This window comes from Mytilus californianus, unplaced genomic scaffold, assembly GCF_021869535.1.
Source record: "Mytilus californianus isolate M0D057914Y unplaced genomic scaffold, xbMytCali1.0.p SCAF_8, whole genome shotgun sequence".
Lineage (NCBI taxonomy): Eukaryota > Metazoa > Mollusca > Bivalvia > Mytilida > Mytilidae > Mytilus > Mytilus californianus.
In genome coordinates this window covers 51,593,407-51,612,462 of record NW_026262734.1, presented here as the reverse complement: position 1 = coordinate 51,612,462, position 19,056 = coordinate 51,593,407, and the positions used below count along the sequence as shown (strand labels likewise).

Sequence of the window (19,056 nt, the reverse complement as noted above, 5' to 3'; positions counted from 1 at the left end):
ACGAATGACAACCGGAATTGACTGAATGGCCAATTTGTTAGTATTTCTGAAAGCAATGAACTTACTGAAACTAGATAAAATGCCAATTCGAAATGTGAACTAATTCAAACACAAAACACAACGGCCTCAGTTACAACAATATGAATAACGAATGCAAACACAATAAACAGGAAACAACGACAATAAAAAAATTAAGGCTTTTGACCAGCAACAGGAAAATACAGAATGTAGCGGGATTTAGCATGTTTATAAGCGTTTAACTCTCTCGTAACTTTTGACTTCTAACAGCACAACATAAGTCGGAAATGGCTTGACCTTGTTTGGCACAACTCTTTTTGGAATTATCGGTTTTTAATTCTCTTCAAACATGATTTGGTCACAGTTGCGTTGATTCGAGCATCATTATTGGGTAATGAAGATGTAACTTACCTCTGGCGTTCTAATATCTGTTATCTGATATCTTTGGAGAATTTGTTTGAACCTTCAGTTAAGCGTGATGAACACAAAAAAACTAATATAAAGACGTAAGACGCAAATTGCCGATGTAAAAGTACTCTACGTAACTGACGGCTATCTCAAATAAATTAACAACTTGCTTACCCAGTCTTCAGTTTTCTCTGTTGTGTTTTGTGTACTGTTGTTTGTCTCTTGATTTTTTCTTTTTTTCTTTTGTTTTTTTTTGCCATGACGTTGGCAGTTAATTTTCGAATTAGCAATCAATAGACTTCCAACAGATAGTATAAATGCAACATTTACGTTCTCAGTATCCTCAGTATGTAGGAACATAAGTTTTCATAACAATATATCAATACCAATTTAGAGATGGTTAAATCTATCAGAAACACTATCAACGTTAGTATCGATATCATAATTCGTTGGTCTTGATGGTGTTTTTCTGCTATTTGTTGTTTTAATATGTCTGTTTATCAATCACTTAGAAGTTCTAACATGTCTAATCACAGGACCTGTGTTTACATTGAGTAAAGGTTGATAACAAAAAGACTATATTTCATGCCATTTTATTTTTCTTGACATAGTTGTTTGTTTTTATGGTCTGTTAGATAAACACAATATGTTGACTGCTGTACCCCAGTTTTTGACATTTTTACCTATTATGTCTGTTTATTTTGTTCAGAAATTGCTGTCAATATAATGGAATTGTATGCGACTGTCATACAAGTGAGAGGTTTATATAGCTATTAAACCAGGTTTAGTCTACCGTTTAGTATATAGGGAAATACCTGTACCAAGTCATAAACATGACAGTAGTTTTGCATTCATTTAATATGTTTAAGCTTTTTCTCAGATAACTTAGTATAATTTAAAAATCACTCAAGATAGCTAATAACACAAATTTGGCCAGATTTTGGCAACTGATTAGTAGTTATCTAAAGAACTGTATACAGAAGGACATTCCTAACAAAAAGTGAACATTTAGTTAGAAAATATGCTTAACATTGCCTGTTGACTCACATTTATTTATTTTGGTGAGTGACATACTTCGATCAAAATTGTCATTTATTTACATCAACCTGACTGCTGGGTTTTTATTTCAAATCAACGAATTTGCAGTTTTAGCATCCTCATGCTGGATTAACGTTCAAATTCACTAACATAAGTGAGGAATGCATACAAACTAACTTAAGTAAGACTTTTGAAGGTACAAAACACCGAAGGAGAATCATACATTAAACCCATTTCCTATGATTTTTTATATATCTTACTTATTTCAAAATGCAGAATTTCTGTCAATAAAAAAAGAAAATGTTATCAAATTTGACGAACTCAACTATTAAACTTAACACCAGAGTCAACAAAAAAACAACATACAAAAAACATAATACAACACATGAAACTTGCCTTTGGGCAGCAAACAACCAACAAGAACGGAGGTTAAGAATAAGTATTTACTTCACCACAATTGACTCAGCTATAATTCCTATGAAAATCCATTAAGAAATATATCTACCGATAATCTATTCTACTGGTTTTTTTTGTGTATATCGCTTGTCTCACCCTAGTGTATTATTTATCTTGTAATAAGTATGAATAAATGAGAGGCGAAGGATGCCAAAGGGACATTCAAACTAATTAGTCTAAAATAAACTGACAACGTCATTGCTAAAAAAAAAAAATGAGAAATAACAATACACAAAACAAAATAGAAAACAAAAGACTGAGCAACATGAACCCCACCACAAAACCTGCTCAACATGTGACAAATATTATTATTTAATCCTAGTGACTAAATATGAGACAATGTTTGTATATTAATTAAAAATCTTATCATTATACTAGATAAAAAAAGTAGTATGACATCTACATGACCTATAAGAATAGCATTTCGTTTATGATATTGATATGGTGCATAAAAAAAGAGTTTCCACCTATCTCGTGTATATTATTATATTATTGCAACAGAGACTTGTCGTTTTGTAATCTTACCATGAACCAAGACTTGCATTTTTCCATCTACCCAATGCTCATTTATTTCGTATTCTGTAACTGTCCTGAAAGGAACAGAATCATATTTCATCGTCGGTTTGTATCTAGAAACTTTTATCCATTGTCTGACACCTTCTTCTCTTCCTACGCCATTTTCAGCTATACAAACATACCCTCCATTTTCAGCTTTAGTTATTAATGAAAAATGTAACAGTGGACCCTGTCAAAACAAACAAGACAAGTAAAAATTAAACAAAAGATTAAAAGTATCAACAAAATCAATTATTTTATTGACAATTTGAGTTTTTGACAAAAAAGCGATTTTTACTTGTTTTAAGAATAAGTGCATTAACATAGTTTTTATGGAACTTTATTTAGAGATAAAAAAAAATCGGTCATTTATTTCCAATAGGGAAAAAATATGTCTGTAAATACAATGACGATTATTTTTATATTTGACTCACCTAGGCACACGTTTTATTTACTGGACAAATAACATTTTGACTGACCATACTTATAAGCCCAATTTACATCAATGATAATTAAGTTGTTCAATAGATTGATGAAACTATCCTTATGTTTAAAGTTCGTTCAGACAAGAATATTTCAAAAACAAATTTAAGAATATATACAACTGACAGAAGAGCCAAGGCTTAAGGCTGCTGCTGTCTGTTTAGAAACTTAAAAAAGAGGGGCGAAAGATACCAGAGGGACATTCAAAGCTGACAACGCCATGGTTAAACAAGAAAAAGACAAACAGACAAACAATAGTACACAAAACACAACATAGAAAACTAAAGACTAAGCAACACGACCCCCCCCCCCCCCTCAAAAAAAAAACTGGGGGTGATCTGAGCTGCTCCGGAAAGGTAAGCAGATCCTGCTCCACCTGTGGCACCCGTCGTGTTGCTCATGTTAGTACAAACCCGATAACAAGTCTTATTCGGTAGGTCACATTCGTGGAAAAAGAACGGGACTGTAGTAACGACATAAGGAACATATCCGCTATCATCTGTGAAACGGATATTCCATAACAATCAACCAACTCGTGATGGCGTCCGTAAAATTTACGAAGCGATTATTTCAACTTCACCATTTGGAACTCTTTGTTTTAAAGCTTCCTTGTGAGCAGCAACCCTCTATCAAGGAAATCATGATAAGAAATACAAGTCCGGGAATATCGTATCAATTGGGAGATATATACTCCGTATGCAGGTGCTGCTGGAATGTTGCTACACAGAAATGGAAAGTTCACAATTGGGAAACTGAAATCATCTCTTTTGTCGTAAAGTTTTGTTTTCAACCGACCCTCATTGTCAATTTCTGGATGTAAGTCAAGATATGAGGCAGACTTAACTGTGTCTGTTGTATCCGTTATCTCTAGTTTGATGGGATAGATGCGTTCAACATAGTCACCAACATTTGAATTATTTAGTGAGAGAACATCATCTATATAGCGGAAAGTAAAGTTAAAGGATACTGCTAACTTCTTTTCTTTCTTCCTAAGAAGTTCTTGTAGTCAGCCTCATAAGAATGAAGGAACAAGTCGGCAAGAAGAGGGGCACAGTTGATTTCCATGGGAATGCCGATAGTTTGTTGAAAAACACGTCCTCCAAACGTAACAAATATGTTGTCAATAAAAAAAATCAAGCATCTTGATAATGTCAGTCTCAGAGAATTTTTTGTTTGAATCAGAGTGATTTTTTACAAAGTAAGATGTATCCCTCCCTAAGACAAGATACTTGTATCTACGTTAGCCATTTTTTTTTATGAAACAAAGCAATACCAATTCTTTCAATTTGTCTTTTAGTTTGGAATGGGGAATACTTGTGTAAAGTGTAGAGAAGTCAAATTTTTTTTACTATTGCAAGTTGAAAGAGTCTTAGATTGTATGTACTCTAAAAGATCTTTTGAATTTCTTAGTATCCACATCTGATTCACACCACCTCTGGAATAGGCACTGTCACAATAACTTTGAAGCCCGGCTTTGATTGCTGATAAAATTGATGCTAATAATTTAGAAACAGGTTTCGTGAAGCACTTGGAAAACCCAGCAATATATCGTTGTTTGTAAGGACACTTATGTAGTTTAGGTATCCAATACAGTGAAGGAAGAGCCAGTTCTTAATCTTTGGTAGAAATTCCAAAGGAACATAGATAGACCTATGATTATCTCGGATTTCCTCTTTAGTAAGTGTGATGGGGGTATAAGTTGAGTTTCGAAGTGAATTGTCATTACCTAATTCATTTATCAAGCAGTTTATGTAATGTAATTTACACATAAAAACGATGTTGTTTGGTGCTTTATCTTCGGGGACAACAACATATTTGCCGTAAAGGTAGGATAAGTGTTTTGCAACATTTGAGTCTTTAAAGATTGACGTAGCATGGGTACTGATAGACCCATCCATTCAGTTCCTTAATTCTGATTTGTATCAACGACCTCTCAGCCTTATTCCATTCGGAAAGAGTATCTACGTCTTCTTTCTCGCGTTTAACCCATTGCCTGGCATAATCCTTGACTGAATCCATCAGTATTTTGGAGTTATGTTTCCAATTGATAGATTTAGGCTCACGATATTTCGGACCTTTGGACATCACATTCGCAGGGAAGTGTTATTGACAATGTTGAGGTCACCAGTAAACCTGGCCAGCCGGATTGTATATGAATGGGGAACTAGCACAGGTGCAATCAGGAGGTTTAGAATTCAAGTCGTCAATATTGAGATCCTGCAACACGTGTAATGTTCATTAATAGTTGAAAATAATATGCAATGAATGTATATAATCAAAACATTAGGTTACATGCCGTCATTTTGTTTTTAGTATAGGGCGTCATCAATAGTTATTCTGTAAACACAAGCATGTGAAATGCTAAACTAAATAATTTAATACATGTTTAATGAGTGTTTTATATTTTTTGATAAAAAATTACATGACTTACGGTCCTATAGGTTGCATTTCTGTAAATACAGACAATGCAATTTCCCATAGGAACTCCTTTTACGGCTAAAACTGTACCATTTTTAAGTTTCGTAAAAAATTATATCCTGAAATGGAAAGCTCATATGCACTACTATTTTTGTCAAAGGTCTGTGCGGCATATTTTCAACATTTATATGCCCCGAACTTCTAAGAGTTTAAACTTACACTAAAATTCTTTACTTTGGGTCTACCTCAGAATTCAAGGTGGCCGCTATTTATGTTTATTTAAACTGGTAACATTCCCAAGTTATATCTCTATAAGATGAAACATAGAGATCATATCTGGGAACCAGTACGTAAACAAAATAAGATATCTATGAATATTATATATCTCCCAAAAACAGGCGTGGTTTGTGTAACAGCTGTATTTAAAAAGTGCAACCTATATCTTTACTCGTTTGTAATTTCGCAGGAATTTTTATCGGTCTTGGTGTCCATCTTCCTTTCAAGATCATTCACGTATCTCATGATTGTTCTTACTGCGTATTTTTTTTTATTTTTTATTTTTATTTAGCCCAATACTGCAAAATTCAATTCTCTTCACTTGCAAATTTTGTATTTAAATTAAAGAAACGATCTGATTATGAAACTTCTAAAATAGAAAAATCGACAAATAACAGTCAGCATCGCCTTTTAACGTACATGGCGACAGACAGTTACTTATAATACAGATACAAACTTACCACTGACAGAAACTGTTCATCGCCTACTTTTGTCCATGTTATATTAGGTTTTGGGATGCCTGTCGCAATGCATTCGTATTGAAAATCGGTACCATTAACTAAAAACTGTAGTTTCAAATTTCTATCATACTTATAGTCTGTGATTTTTGGAGAAGCTGCAATAGTCAAATAAAAAGAGATTGCATTAAAAATATATATCGATATAAAGAATTTGGTTGGCTTTCTATCTGTTTACGATCATTTTTGAAGTTCATACGGAGACGTATCGTTGATAACGTCCACGACATTTGATCTTTAGTGGATATTTGTTCATTTGCAATCGCGCCGCGCCTCCTTATATAAAAATACATTAAGAATGATGCATGAACACTGTAAAGGCCCGGTGATATCGGAGGGTTGAATGACGTTAGATGTAAAAATGTATTAGTATGTTCATGACAAAAATCCGTGATACAACATTTCTGTAAGAAATATTTTAAAGGTGTTTACCTTAAGATACTTTAATCGTAACCTTAATCTATTGGGTGTATCATGGGAAATGCAAAATGTTCCGCTCTGGAACTTCAAACCCACGGTCCAGAAACATATAGCAAAGTGTATTAGTATGCTAAGAGGGAGTCACATTTTCAATGTTTAGTATTCTAATTCACATCCACTATCAAAGAATCATTATTATTCATCTGAATTATATTGTATTTTGTTCAGGACATTAGATTTGATACTTATAAAGATGTATGACTCATTCATTGAATTAAGTCTTTTTTTATTATTGATTGTTCTTTCCTACATCAATTAATCCTTATTGTTTTGCTGAAGTAATTTATTTTTCATCTGTTCATGTTCACATACCACTTATAATGTCCCAAAGTCATTGCACGTATGTGTGAAGTAGAAAAGTGTACACTTCGCATGTTTTTATTAAGAAATCAATCCATCTCTGTTACGAATAAGACAATAATTCCTCTTCTACGAAAGAGAAAACAAATTTTTTTTTTGAATTGTATTCAACGTTGTTCGGACTTTGGCTTTTCGAAATATTCGTAGCATTTATGTAGACAAGTTAGTATTTTATCAAAGTTTATATCAATATTAAACCGACACTGTTTCTGTATAATAGGCTTCAATTTTGTTTTATTTTCCTGTCTGTTGAAACTTAGAATTTGTATAATACTCCCAGTGGTGACAATACCAGACAACTTCCATGATATTTTCCAACACGAACATTTTATTTTAAATGAACAACACTAAATTCTCAATTTTTACGTTGTAGTTAATTATCTTTTCTAATTTCGTTGGCTTCAAAGGTTGGCAAAATTAGTTTTTACAGACATTACATGTGACATGTATGGAATATAAATGTAAATACGAAATGGCAACAATTTTAATCTAAATTGCACCTCTGCTACACAAATTTTTGTCAGAAGATATCTCATACTTCTCTAGGGTATTTTTATACATAATGATTCTGTCTGCTTTTTTCTATTTGCGAATTCGCACAGTCGTTAAAGGATTAATTTTTTATCACGTATATAAACCTCAAAATGCTTGCTGTTTTTGGGGTTTTTATTTTTTTTTTTTTTCATATCAGTGTTATCATAACGTCTCTTTATTTGTTCATGTAACTATAAAGTCGATTTTAGCGTGTAGTATTTGTTGTCAGGCCACTATCGAAAAATTAAAAATGTTCACTGTATTGAAGGATAAAATACATAACCACAAATGAGCGAAATAAGCAAATAATTTACCATCTTCATCTATTCATGCGCTATATGTAATTTCATCGGGTAAATCGTATGTACGATCATAATTTGCATCAAAATCATTTGCACCACTTAAGCAATGTCTTTTTCATTGACATTGTAATTATCTGTGGTAGTATTTTATTTTCATTTTACGTACTTGTATATTTTATGTATACAGGTTCTGTTGTCCATGTTGTAGGATCAGGAGTTTTCTCTCTTACTGTACACATGTATTCACCTTCCTATTGCACGTAATTAGATAGTATCTGAACCATAACATCTGTTTGCACCTCATCATGATAATTGTAAAATCTGTATTGAGGATGTCCCTTCGAAAAGTCTAAAATAGCAAAGTCAGTTTTATAAAACCACAGGTATATATATATATATATATATATATATATATATGTGTGTGTGTGGAAAATCACAATATTGTACAGTCAAATGGATATTTTGATTGAAAGGATAACGAACGGGGCACAACACACAAATGATAGATTACGATAACAAAGCAAAAAAAGACAACTGAGAATCGCACCTACTTCCCATTTATTCATATCTATGAAGCAATAACACACAATGTCAACTCATTTACCAAACTTTGTATACTGAATAGCAACACAAAGTCATGTTTTTTTCTGACTGTTAATGACGTCTTTATCGTGTTAACTCTCAGTGCATTGGATGTTGGATGTGAATCGATTGATATTTAGTATTAGATACATGATTTTTGTTTATTATTTGCTTTTGTCTTTAAGACTAGCTGTCAGTAACCTTAGGAGTTACTATTTTAGCAATCAATGAGCGGATGATCGAACGGATCGACCTTTCTGACGGATTGAACTCTTCTACGTCACATGTTGAGCTCATACAAATTACGGAATCTTAGTTCCGTTTCATTAAATCAAAATGGCGCCACTGAAAACGAATCGTTTAAGTACAGAAGCTCGGCATTTAATCCTTAATCTTTCAGCTAAGTTTTAAAAATTAAAAGAGAAGAGAAATATGCAGATATAACTAAATTTAAATATCATTAAATAGTTGTGATTATCGTTTATATTAAGGCTATTGTTTTCAAATCCGAAAAGTGCTAAAGTGCTGATAATCGGACTGTTACATTTTTTCCTGAAAAATTAAATAAAATGATCATTTATTACAAATTTCGGTGTATCATTTTCAATGAAATAAAGATATATGCAAGTTGGAGACTCGAACACAATGCATACAATATATTAAGTATATTTTCCCTCAAAAATCAACATATTTTTGGAGAATAACCCAACAAAAATAATTCTATCCAATGATGGTTTTGTGTTATTAAATCTAATAAATTACACACCTATTCAGCACAAAGAAGAGTTTAAGTACCTTAGTCCCTATAATATTCAGATTTTATAAATAAAGTAACTTATCTAAAGGGAATTAAATTAACTGATTGCTAACAACAGTGCATTATCTTTGATAAAAAGAAGAAATATTGGTATTTTAAACATTGAAACCATTGAAATAAATCGATAAAGACATAACTGCATTCTTATTCAACAAAAACAAAAGTTTATACATATTTATCCTTAAATTATTTCATAAAAGAATTTATTCAGAGGCATCTAAAATAACTGATTGCCAACAACAGTGCATTTTTTTTATAGAAAAATGAAACAATTTGGCATATGTAAACAATGCAAACACAATTTTCCTGTCTTTTCTCTGATATATATCACTCTTTGTAAAAAACAACCCATTCTTATAAACAAAAAGTACTAAATTCCAATGGCGGTTCATGATTTACATTAAAATAAAAAAAAATCAATGCATTCTTATTCATCACAAACAAAAGTTTAAGTATCATTATCCTTATATTATTCACAAATTATACAAAATTACTTATCTAAAGGTATTCATAATGACTGATTGCAAATAACGTTTCATTATTTCTGATATAAAGTAAGAAATATTTGCTTTCTAAGCCATGCGAACATGTTTTTATTATCTTTTCCCTGAAATTTAGCATATTTTATGAAAAACAACCAATCCTGATGTACAGAAAGTACTAAAATAAAATCATTAATGACGGTAGATAATTTTGCAAAAAACAATGCATAAAAGTGGATAAAAAGAAGAAATATTGGCTTTTTTTTAAAATACGAACACAATTTTGGTAGCTTTACTCTGATATTTATCACTATTTGAAAAAAAAACCCATCCTGATGTACAAAAAGTAATAAATTCTATTGGCGGTTCATGATTTCCATTAAAATAAAAAAAATAATTGCACTCTGAATCAACCCAAACAAAGCTTTAAGTATCTTTACTGTTATATTATTTATATTTTCATTATTTAGTGACATTAAAATGCAAAATTGCTAAATAGGGTACTTATTTCAAATGATAACATTTTATCTCATTTTAGTAATACAGAAACATTACAACTAGATTACAAATTAGGCGTATTCGTAGAGGTCTGCGTTTATTGCATGTAAATACCGAAGAGTTCGTTTTACATAACAAAAAATATTTATATACGTCTCCGTTCGATCTGTGCATATACTAAATTTCTGATGGATCGCTGACCGTTGTCACTATAACTCTCACATAGTTTATTTGACGTATCTGACGGATTCTATCCGCCATCGATCATTCACCGATCAGTCAGGTTCCCGTCAAACAGTAACACCTAAGGGTTGCAAGTACTGTAGTTGTTTTTGGCTTCTGGATTGGCTGTCAGTGACTGTGCGTACTCTAAGATCTGTACATATTGTCTTATTTTGTTGTTAGAGGTGAGGAAAGGATATATACCCTGTCACCTCATTCGAGCTTTGGTGGATAGTTCTATCAATGGCAATCAAACCACATCTCCTTAATTTTGAATTTAAATTAGATTGAGATCTATGTTTTCATCATTTTCGAACCCATGATTGAAGTAAAAGAGTGCATTTATTTTCAAACATGTTAAATGAATAAATCGCTATTATTTGTATATCGATATCCTTCAATCTTAACAAATATCTAAGTTAAAACAGCTATGCACTTCTATAACATAATAATCAATGTAATAGGTCTTACAATAAACAGAGTTGTCTTCTGATGAAATCTTCGATAAAAGTACCTGCAAATAGTCAATGTCTTGTATTGATAAAATTCATTGAACTTTAGGTTTTATTTCTTTTCAGGGGTGCATATACTTGATAAAGTCGGAGATTCTAGATTTACTTTTTACATTAATCATTATTAATCTGGAACATATTTTTTGGTGATCAACACGACGAGTGTCACAATTTTATCAAGTGCCTATCCTTACAAAGCACCTTAGGTCACCCCCGTTATTTTTTGTGGTTTATGTTGCTTAAATGTTTATGTAGTGTTTTGTATACTCATGATACTGTTGTTTGTCTTTTAGTCGATTTTTTTTTTTGCCATGCGATTTTCAATTCGTCTTCAAACTCAGTTTGCTATTTCCGCCTTTCGTTTCTGTTGTTAGATGCTTAGAAGCAGTTCTGAAACTTTTTTCAATTCGAAGACTGACTTTTCAACGTATTAAAAATCGTTGATATATTCATATTTAATTTCGTTTTGTCATGTTGTGATAAAAAGTAATAAAGTAGCTACCTTATAACTGTAACATTGTTATAATTAAAGTTATTAAAGCTGATCAGTTTAAAAGACAAAGCAGCAAACTATATTGGACAAAACGAAGTCTGTATTATATTATGAGGTCGAATGTATTCCATCATATCAAGATTAATAGATAAATAAAGACAACAGTTGTAAACAGGTGTTCAAAAGTCATGAATCGATTGGGAGAAAACAAATCCGGGTTACAAACTAAAACCGAAGGAAACACATCAACTATAAGACGAAAACTGAAGTGCAACAAAAACAAACGCCAACATACATAGAAACGAACTATTCAATAACAGCTGCCATAGTCCTGACTTGGTACAGGACATTTTAAGAAAAAAATGGTGGTAGAACCTGTTTTTATGGCTAGCCAAACCTCCCGCTTTTATGGCAATGTCTAAAAAATATCGCTAAAATGACAACGCTACGTGTCAGAAATAGAGCACAAACACACTTGAACAAAAACGTGTAGGTAAATACGATTGTCAATCGTAGCAGCATTTATATAGGACGTGTGTAGTCTCAACAGTATACATAGTAGTATTTGTTGACGTTGTTTTATTTTATCAAGTAAATTTTCAAGGGACGCAATAGTAGAAAATGTTGTAAAAAGAAAAAATACAAAAATACCGAACTCCAACATGTCCAAGGAAAATTCAAAATGGAAAAATTAAAAGCTCAAACATTTCAAACAACTGTTAAACAGTGGTCATATTCCTGACTTTGTAATTATTTGATTGATACGGTTACATTGGTGCTATATAACGTTATATATAAAACTCAACAAAGATCCTAGGCTTATAATTTGAAGACGTGCATTTCGTCTACGTAAGACTCATCAGTGCGCTTTAAACAAAATTACCAAAAGGCCGAATCAGATGATTTAAATTATTAATCAAAATCATATACCTCAGAATTGGCTGGCATATCTGTTACACTACATTCTATCCAGCACCTTGTATCAGAAAACTTGTACGACATCTCAATGTCAGGCTTTGCTTCTACAAAAGGCTTCAATGTAAATCTAAGTCAAAATCAATAAAATTACTGCTAATAGTATGATATTTATCCATTACCTCCAAAGCATAATCTATTGACAACAAATATTGGTTTCGTCGAACATATAGGCGGTAAAGAGTACATTAGGCCGAAGCGCATTCATATCATCATCCCGTCAAGACAGATTCTACTTCTCCGATCAAATTGATTTTGTTTGCTGTTTTAACGGGAACTAAAAAAGACCGAGTTTTCCTGACTGTTTTTATTCATATCTTATAATTTCAAATGATAAAATAATCTAAATACCTTTCAGATTATGTACTAGGTTTGAAATGACCCAATATATAACAGTCAGTTCACAACGCATAGTTTCACGTGCGTTAATCAGAGCGACATGCTCACCAGTTTACCTAATGCAACTATGTCATGTATGTTAATACATTTAAAATGAACCCTAATCCGACAGCCTCGCAAACAACGAACGTTTTGTATGTAGTTTAGTTTTTCTAATGAAGATAACTTGATTGAATTTTACCGTTAATTCAGATGTTTATTAAAAGTTGCACTTCAATAAATATAGACAACATAATTTCTCATAGGAACTCCCTTAACGGCTGAAACTGTACCAATTTTACTATGAAGTTTCGTAAAAAAAATTATATCCGAGAATCGAAAGTTTATAGGCACTACTATTTTTTTCAAAGGTCAAAATAAAGGGCTGCGCTGCATATTTTCAACATCTATATGTCCCGAACTTCTTAGAGTTTAAACTTATACTAAGTATCTGTTCTACCCTTCCCTTCTCTGTGGGTCTTCCTAAGAATTCAATTTCAATTTTCACGCTATTCATGTGTATTTAGTCTGGTAACCTTTCAAAGGTATGTCTTTACGAGATGAAACATAGAAATTATATCTGGGAACTAGCAGGTAAACAAAACAATATATCTATGAATACAATATATATCACCACAAAAGAGGCGTGGTTTGCGAAACAGCTGTATTTACAAAGTGCAACCTATAGAATGGACACTTTACTCTCAGATCATGGAATTTTAATTCTAAAAAACTGCAATAATATGCCGACACATACAACGTATAAGATTCCAGCAATAGTAAATGAAATTTAGTCTGAAACGGTCATTGTGATTTTAACATGTCTGAAAAATTATTCATTAAGTCATGTTCAGCTTTTCAGTCAATTTTCAGATTAATCCACTGCGGTCAATTCACTACGGTTCAGTAGCATTTGAGACAACTGAGTATGACGATGATGTGAACAGATAAATAGCAGCTATTCAGCAGTCTGAACATAGACTGAACATATCTGTATTGACTGCAAGCAAAATGTCTTAACAGTACTGAAATTAACTGGAAAACTGAAAATGTAGTATTAGCTTATCATTCCGTTTTTAATAATTATTCAGATCCAAAGGATAATATCAGAAAAAAATGGTTAACTAATGCTGTCTAGACCTCCATATTCCAGGGGAGCGCTGGTATGTAGCGAATTCCTACAATATTAACAATGACTCGCCTACAATTTCATAAAACATTAGTATCATCAAAGACCTGGTGCACGGCGGATATAATTTGGGGATAACAATATAGTGCGTAAAAAATTTGGAGTAGGCAATAGATCAATAGTCAACTTGTTCTTCCTAGAGATATATGCTTATGACACTGAAGTATCTCAAAAACTCGGAAGGGGTGTTCGTTTACAAACCATAATCAGATTCTGTCATATTATTGAGATCATTTTTACATGCAACTAAATGTCTTGATTTTTTTAAATCGCGTTCATTGACAAAAAAAGTGTCTATGTTATAACAGACATGTTTGTTATTAATTCGAAAAAATGCTCATTTAATTGGTAATAGCGTTTAATTGCGGCGCCTAGTATGTTAAGGATATATACATTAATAAGATTGAGCATGAAAATGGGGAATGTGTCAAAGAGACAACAACCCGACCAAAGAGCAGAAAACAGCCGAAGGCCATCAATGGGTCTTCAACACAGCGAGAAAATCCCGCACCCGGAGGCGGGCTTCAGCTGGCCCATAAACAAAATGTGTACAATTCAATGAAAATGGACGTCATACCAAACTGCAAAACATATAAATGAACTAAAATTAAAAAGCATACAAGACTAACAAAGGCCAGAGGCTCCTGACTTGGGACAGGCGCAAAAATGCAACGGGGTTAAACATATTTTTTGAGATTTCAACCCTCCCCCTATACCTATTCTAAATTTGCATGTTGTTTTTGTATTTGTTACGTCATGTTATCGTTGTAAAAACTTAACTGCCATTATATCGTGTAATAGTTTTTGTAACGTCATGGTTTCATTAATTAACTCGTTAAACATATTTGTACAGAAGTCTTGTTAAATTTGATGTTAACACAATATATTTTACCATATAAAATTATGTGATTAAAGGTATTCATAATAAATTGGATGCAGAAAATCATAGACCTCTGTTAGGCTGAAGCGAACTTGGAGACCAGTAAAGAAAATTGATGATTTAATATATTTCAAATATGCTTAAAATATAAATATCAAAAGAATGACATAAATATATTCAAAATTTTGTCTTATAATGATTAAAAAACCATTTAATGGAAATAAAACTTAATGCATTTTTAATGTAGAACTTAGATATTTCTCTCTATTCGTCCTATATATCTGTAAAATAAACATCAAGCACAGAAAAAATTCCTAAAACAACTTTGTAAACCACGAACAAAATAAATCATACCTGAGTACACAACTACTACTGATAAAAGTAAAACTATATTTATCCACACCATTACACTTGTAGCTACCACGACTACACTTGATCAAAACAGAGTATGTCTTCTCTATGCATGCTGTGTTAGATGCATTTTATACGGTATTACAAACTGACCTTTTGACTAGCTATGATGGTCCTATTAAATAGCAGAAATAATTTTCAATTTCATTTATGACAATTATTCATATATCATGTATATCTGATAAGCTCAATTTTGAAAAATGAAAGTCAATAATTTCATTTAATAATTTAATAGTCAATTTTAGCTTATATTTAAACTACGAATCAGACAAACCTATTTAGCTCTTTTTTGTTTGATGGTATAGAATTCAAGGTTAAATTTTGAAAATAATTTTTGAAAGGTACGCTGAATTCAATCCATAGTTATACATTTCTTTTCTATAGAAACATGTGAATATTAAAAATGTTTATTAACCAAAAGAATTTATGCCTTCTTTTACAAAACTAGGTATCGGTTAGATTGTTTAACATCTTTAAATTCAAATAATCCCCTGCATATTGGTAGCGGACACAAAAAAATCTAAGTTTAATTCCCATTTAAACCGCATTCGGCACATGTTGGCAAATCAGACAATCTAGATGTATGGTATCAAAACATACACATGCACAACAGTCCCCCGAATAAAAAGTGTACTTAAACTTAAAATAGAAATGTGGTTCTCCAAAGGAAAATACTTTTTTTTAATGTAATGTCAAAAAGTATAAAATCCAGGATACAAGTACTAGTACTAGTCTTAAAATGTCCAATTTATCTAACTAGCATTTAAAGAATCTGAAACTAAAAACGTTACACTTGTTAGGTGTAAAGATTAAAAATTATTTTCGGGTGCTTTGTTGTTGTAAATTCAGTACTTTGTTGACAATTTGCTTGCAGTTAATACAGTATTGTTCAGTAGGTTTTCAGATATTTCAGTACTTTGTTGCAGTTTACATATGGATAACAACAATTGAACAGTCTGAACATAGACTGAACAGTTCTAAATTGATTACATGCACAATTATCGCAGTACATAACTGACATGACTCGATAATTTTTTTTTTTTTTTTTTGGTCCAAATGACCGTCTTAGCTTAAATTTGTTCAGCATAGTAGACAAGCAGCCTTGGTGTGGACCTGTAAGAAAAACAAGACATTACATGATAAATAAAAAGGTTGTCTTAAAGTTCTCCTATTTACTTTTTCAAGGCTGAACATCAATAGATTGCATATACTGGAGCAAAACAATGGTTGACAGCGGAACATACGATAAGACTCCGGTCAAATGTTAGTACAGATCGAAAATTGAAAAAAAAACGAATGAAACATACTATCTTTTAATTATTTCTGAAAGGTAATTGTTAGCATCACGATTTAATATTTAAGAATTTAATAGAGGAAAATCATCATAAATGAAGTATGTTGTTTTCGATATTACCGGTGAATATTATACTCATTATGTCGCTTATTATATTTGCTTATTTAACATAAAGAACAAATAATCTGTGACGTTGAAGGTCATATTGTAGGTTATTGACCGCTGAGTTATCATTAAAAAGTCGATGATAAAGCAATAAATCAGGTAAACTCAAACATTGTGATTTTTTTTATAATAAAATTGAGAATGGAAATGGGGAATGTGTCAAAGAGACAACAACCCGACCATAGAGCAGACAACAGCCGAAGGCCACCAATGGGTCTTCAATGCAAAGAGAAACTCCCGCAACCGGAGGCGTCCTTCAGCTGGCCCCTAAACAAATATGTATACTAGTTCAGTGATAATGAACGTCATACTAAACTCAAATAAGCATATATATATACAACGCAATCATTGGTTTGAACGTTGTTTTCAATTTATATGTGTTTATATTTTTTCGTTTGGGCTTGTATTAAATTTGCCTTCGGGTTTATATGGTCCGTTCATCCTATTTGGACTCTTCAAAATTCAAGAGTATATCCTAAATTGAAGTAAATTATATGGCCTTCCATATACCGTTTCGATTCCTAACTTCACAGAAGAGACATTAATTGTCGAAATCCGGATATGATGTACTAATTTTTGCATCTTTTGTTTGCGGTATACCATCTTTTCAACAAGTTTATTGTTTTCTGTTTGATATTAAATTAATATCTAAGATCCATTTTGTTACATCTGGTGATCATTTTATTTGGCAATCGCAAATGGCAGTCAGCAGGTTTAAGAACATCCGTTGTTCGACCTGCTAGTCAAATGCGTTTTGACAAGATATACTTTGTCTCTTTTTTGTTCTTTTGGAAAATGTTATTTGTGCTATATTTAGACCCCTTTACCAAGAAATTTGTTTTGCATGCACACGTATAAAAATTGCGGTTTTTATCCAACGCAATAATAGGTGTGAACGTTGTTTTCAATTTAGACTTGTATATGAAATTTAACTTTTAAGGAATTTTTTAATTATACCAGTTTAAATTACAGGGTTCTATTCATTTGAGAGGGATGTATAAGAAAGCAGTCACGTTCAATTATTTAACCTTAGTCAAAATTTATTATTATTTTTTTAATCATTATCAAACTGCTATTTATTTGGGATGTTTAAATACGCAGCCTCTGTTTTAATTACTCTACCGTTGTCAAATTTGAAATATTATACTAGCTTGGATCGGTCAGTGCATTTTATTGGGAAGGTATTTCCACGCAATCGTTGTTGTAACATCTTAAAAGTCGTCACCTTCGAAATTTTAGAGTTGTACCAGTTCATATCGCACATTACTATTTTTATTTGAAGCATATCATTGCAGTCTGTTGTAAATAGCTACATAACCTACGTCATGTTTAAAAAAGATTAGAATTGCACAAGCGTCTCTATGATGTTCAGTTTTGACTGTTTTATTGTATAAATTTCAAGATGGTTATAATCAGACTAGATTGATGTGATACATTTTACATAGTGATCATACTGATGAAAGATATCTGTTATTCGAAATATTTAACATTTGTTCATTTTATTATTATTTTTTGGTGATGTTGTACCCTTTTAGACTTGTTTTATGTATATATATTCGGGTTTATATGATCCGTTCATCCTATTTTGACTCCTCAAAATTCAAGAGTCTATCCTAAATTGAGGTAAATTGTATGGCTTTCCAAATACCGTTTCGATTCCTAACATCACTGAAGAGACATTATTTGTCGAAATCCGGATATGGTGTACAAAAACCTGTGCACCTTTTGTTTGCGGTATATCATCTTTTCCGCAAGTTTATTGTTTTCTGTTTAGTATTAAATTTAAAATTAAGATCCATTTATTACATCGGTGATCCGTTTATTTGGCAATCGCCAATGGCAGTCAGCAGGGTTTAAGAACATTTGTTGTTCGACCTGTTAGTCAAATGCGTTTTGTTAAAATATACTTTTTCACTTTTTTGGTCTTTTGGAAAATGTTGTTTGTGCTGTATTTAGACCCCTCTAACAAGAAATTTGTTTTGCATGCACACGTATAAAAATTGCGGTTTTTATCCAACGCAATCATAGGTTTGAACGTTGTTTTCAATTTAGACTTATATATATATATATATATATATTAAGATTATATGGTTTGCCAATTATGTCAACGATGTGTTTGTGGGGATCGTAAAGGGGGTTAATTAATCATAAACATTGGAAACCCAAGCCTACTTTTTATTGAAAATTGAGGTTTATTTTTTTTTTATTTTAACACAATAGGCATACAGCGAAAACATCTATGAAATATAAAACTGGATTGAATATTACAGGAAAATACTCTTAACCATCCTCGTGTTACTTAATCGCATTAA

General features: G+C 31.9%; 1 protein-coding gene across 4 annotated transcripts in view; it reads right to left on the bottom strand.

Moving 5' to 3' along the window:
• LOC127710844 (hemicentin-1-like) overlaps positions 1 to 15,382 on the bottom strand; it is a 62,643-nt gene extending 47,261 nt beyond the window's left edge. The window contains exons 1-6 of one of the 4 annotated variants that reach the window (XM_052216804.1): positions 15,229 to 15,376; positions 12,383 to 12,474; positions 10,919 to 10,961; positions 8,013 to 8,195; positions 6,114 to 6,268; positions 2,446 to 2,665 (exon numbers count right to left, since the gene is read on the bottom strand). In XM_052216804.1, the coding sequence (XP_052072764.1) occupies positions 2,446 to 2,665; positions 6,114 to 6,268; positions 8,013 to 8,085 (448 nt within the window). In that variant the 5' untranslated portion in view covers positions 8,086 to 8,195; positions 10,919 to 10,961; positions 12,383 to 12,474; positions 15,229 to 15,376. Of the gene's footprint in view, positions 1 to 2,445; positions 2,666 to 6,113; positions 6,269 to 8,012; positions 8,196 to 10,918; positions 10,962 to 12,382; positions 12,475 to 15,228 lie in introns of all 4 variants that reach the window. The other 3 variants (XM_052216802.1, XM_052216801.1, XM_052216803.1) reach the window with 3 other exon arrangements.
• Between the last annotated feature and the right edge of the window lie 3,674 nt (positions 15,383 to 19,056).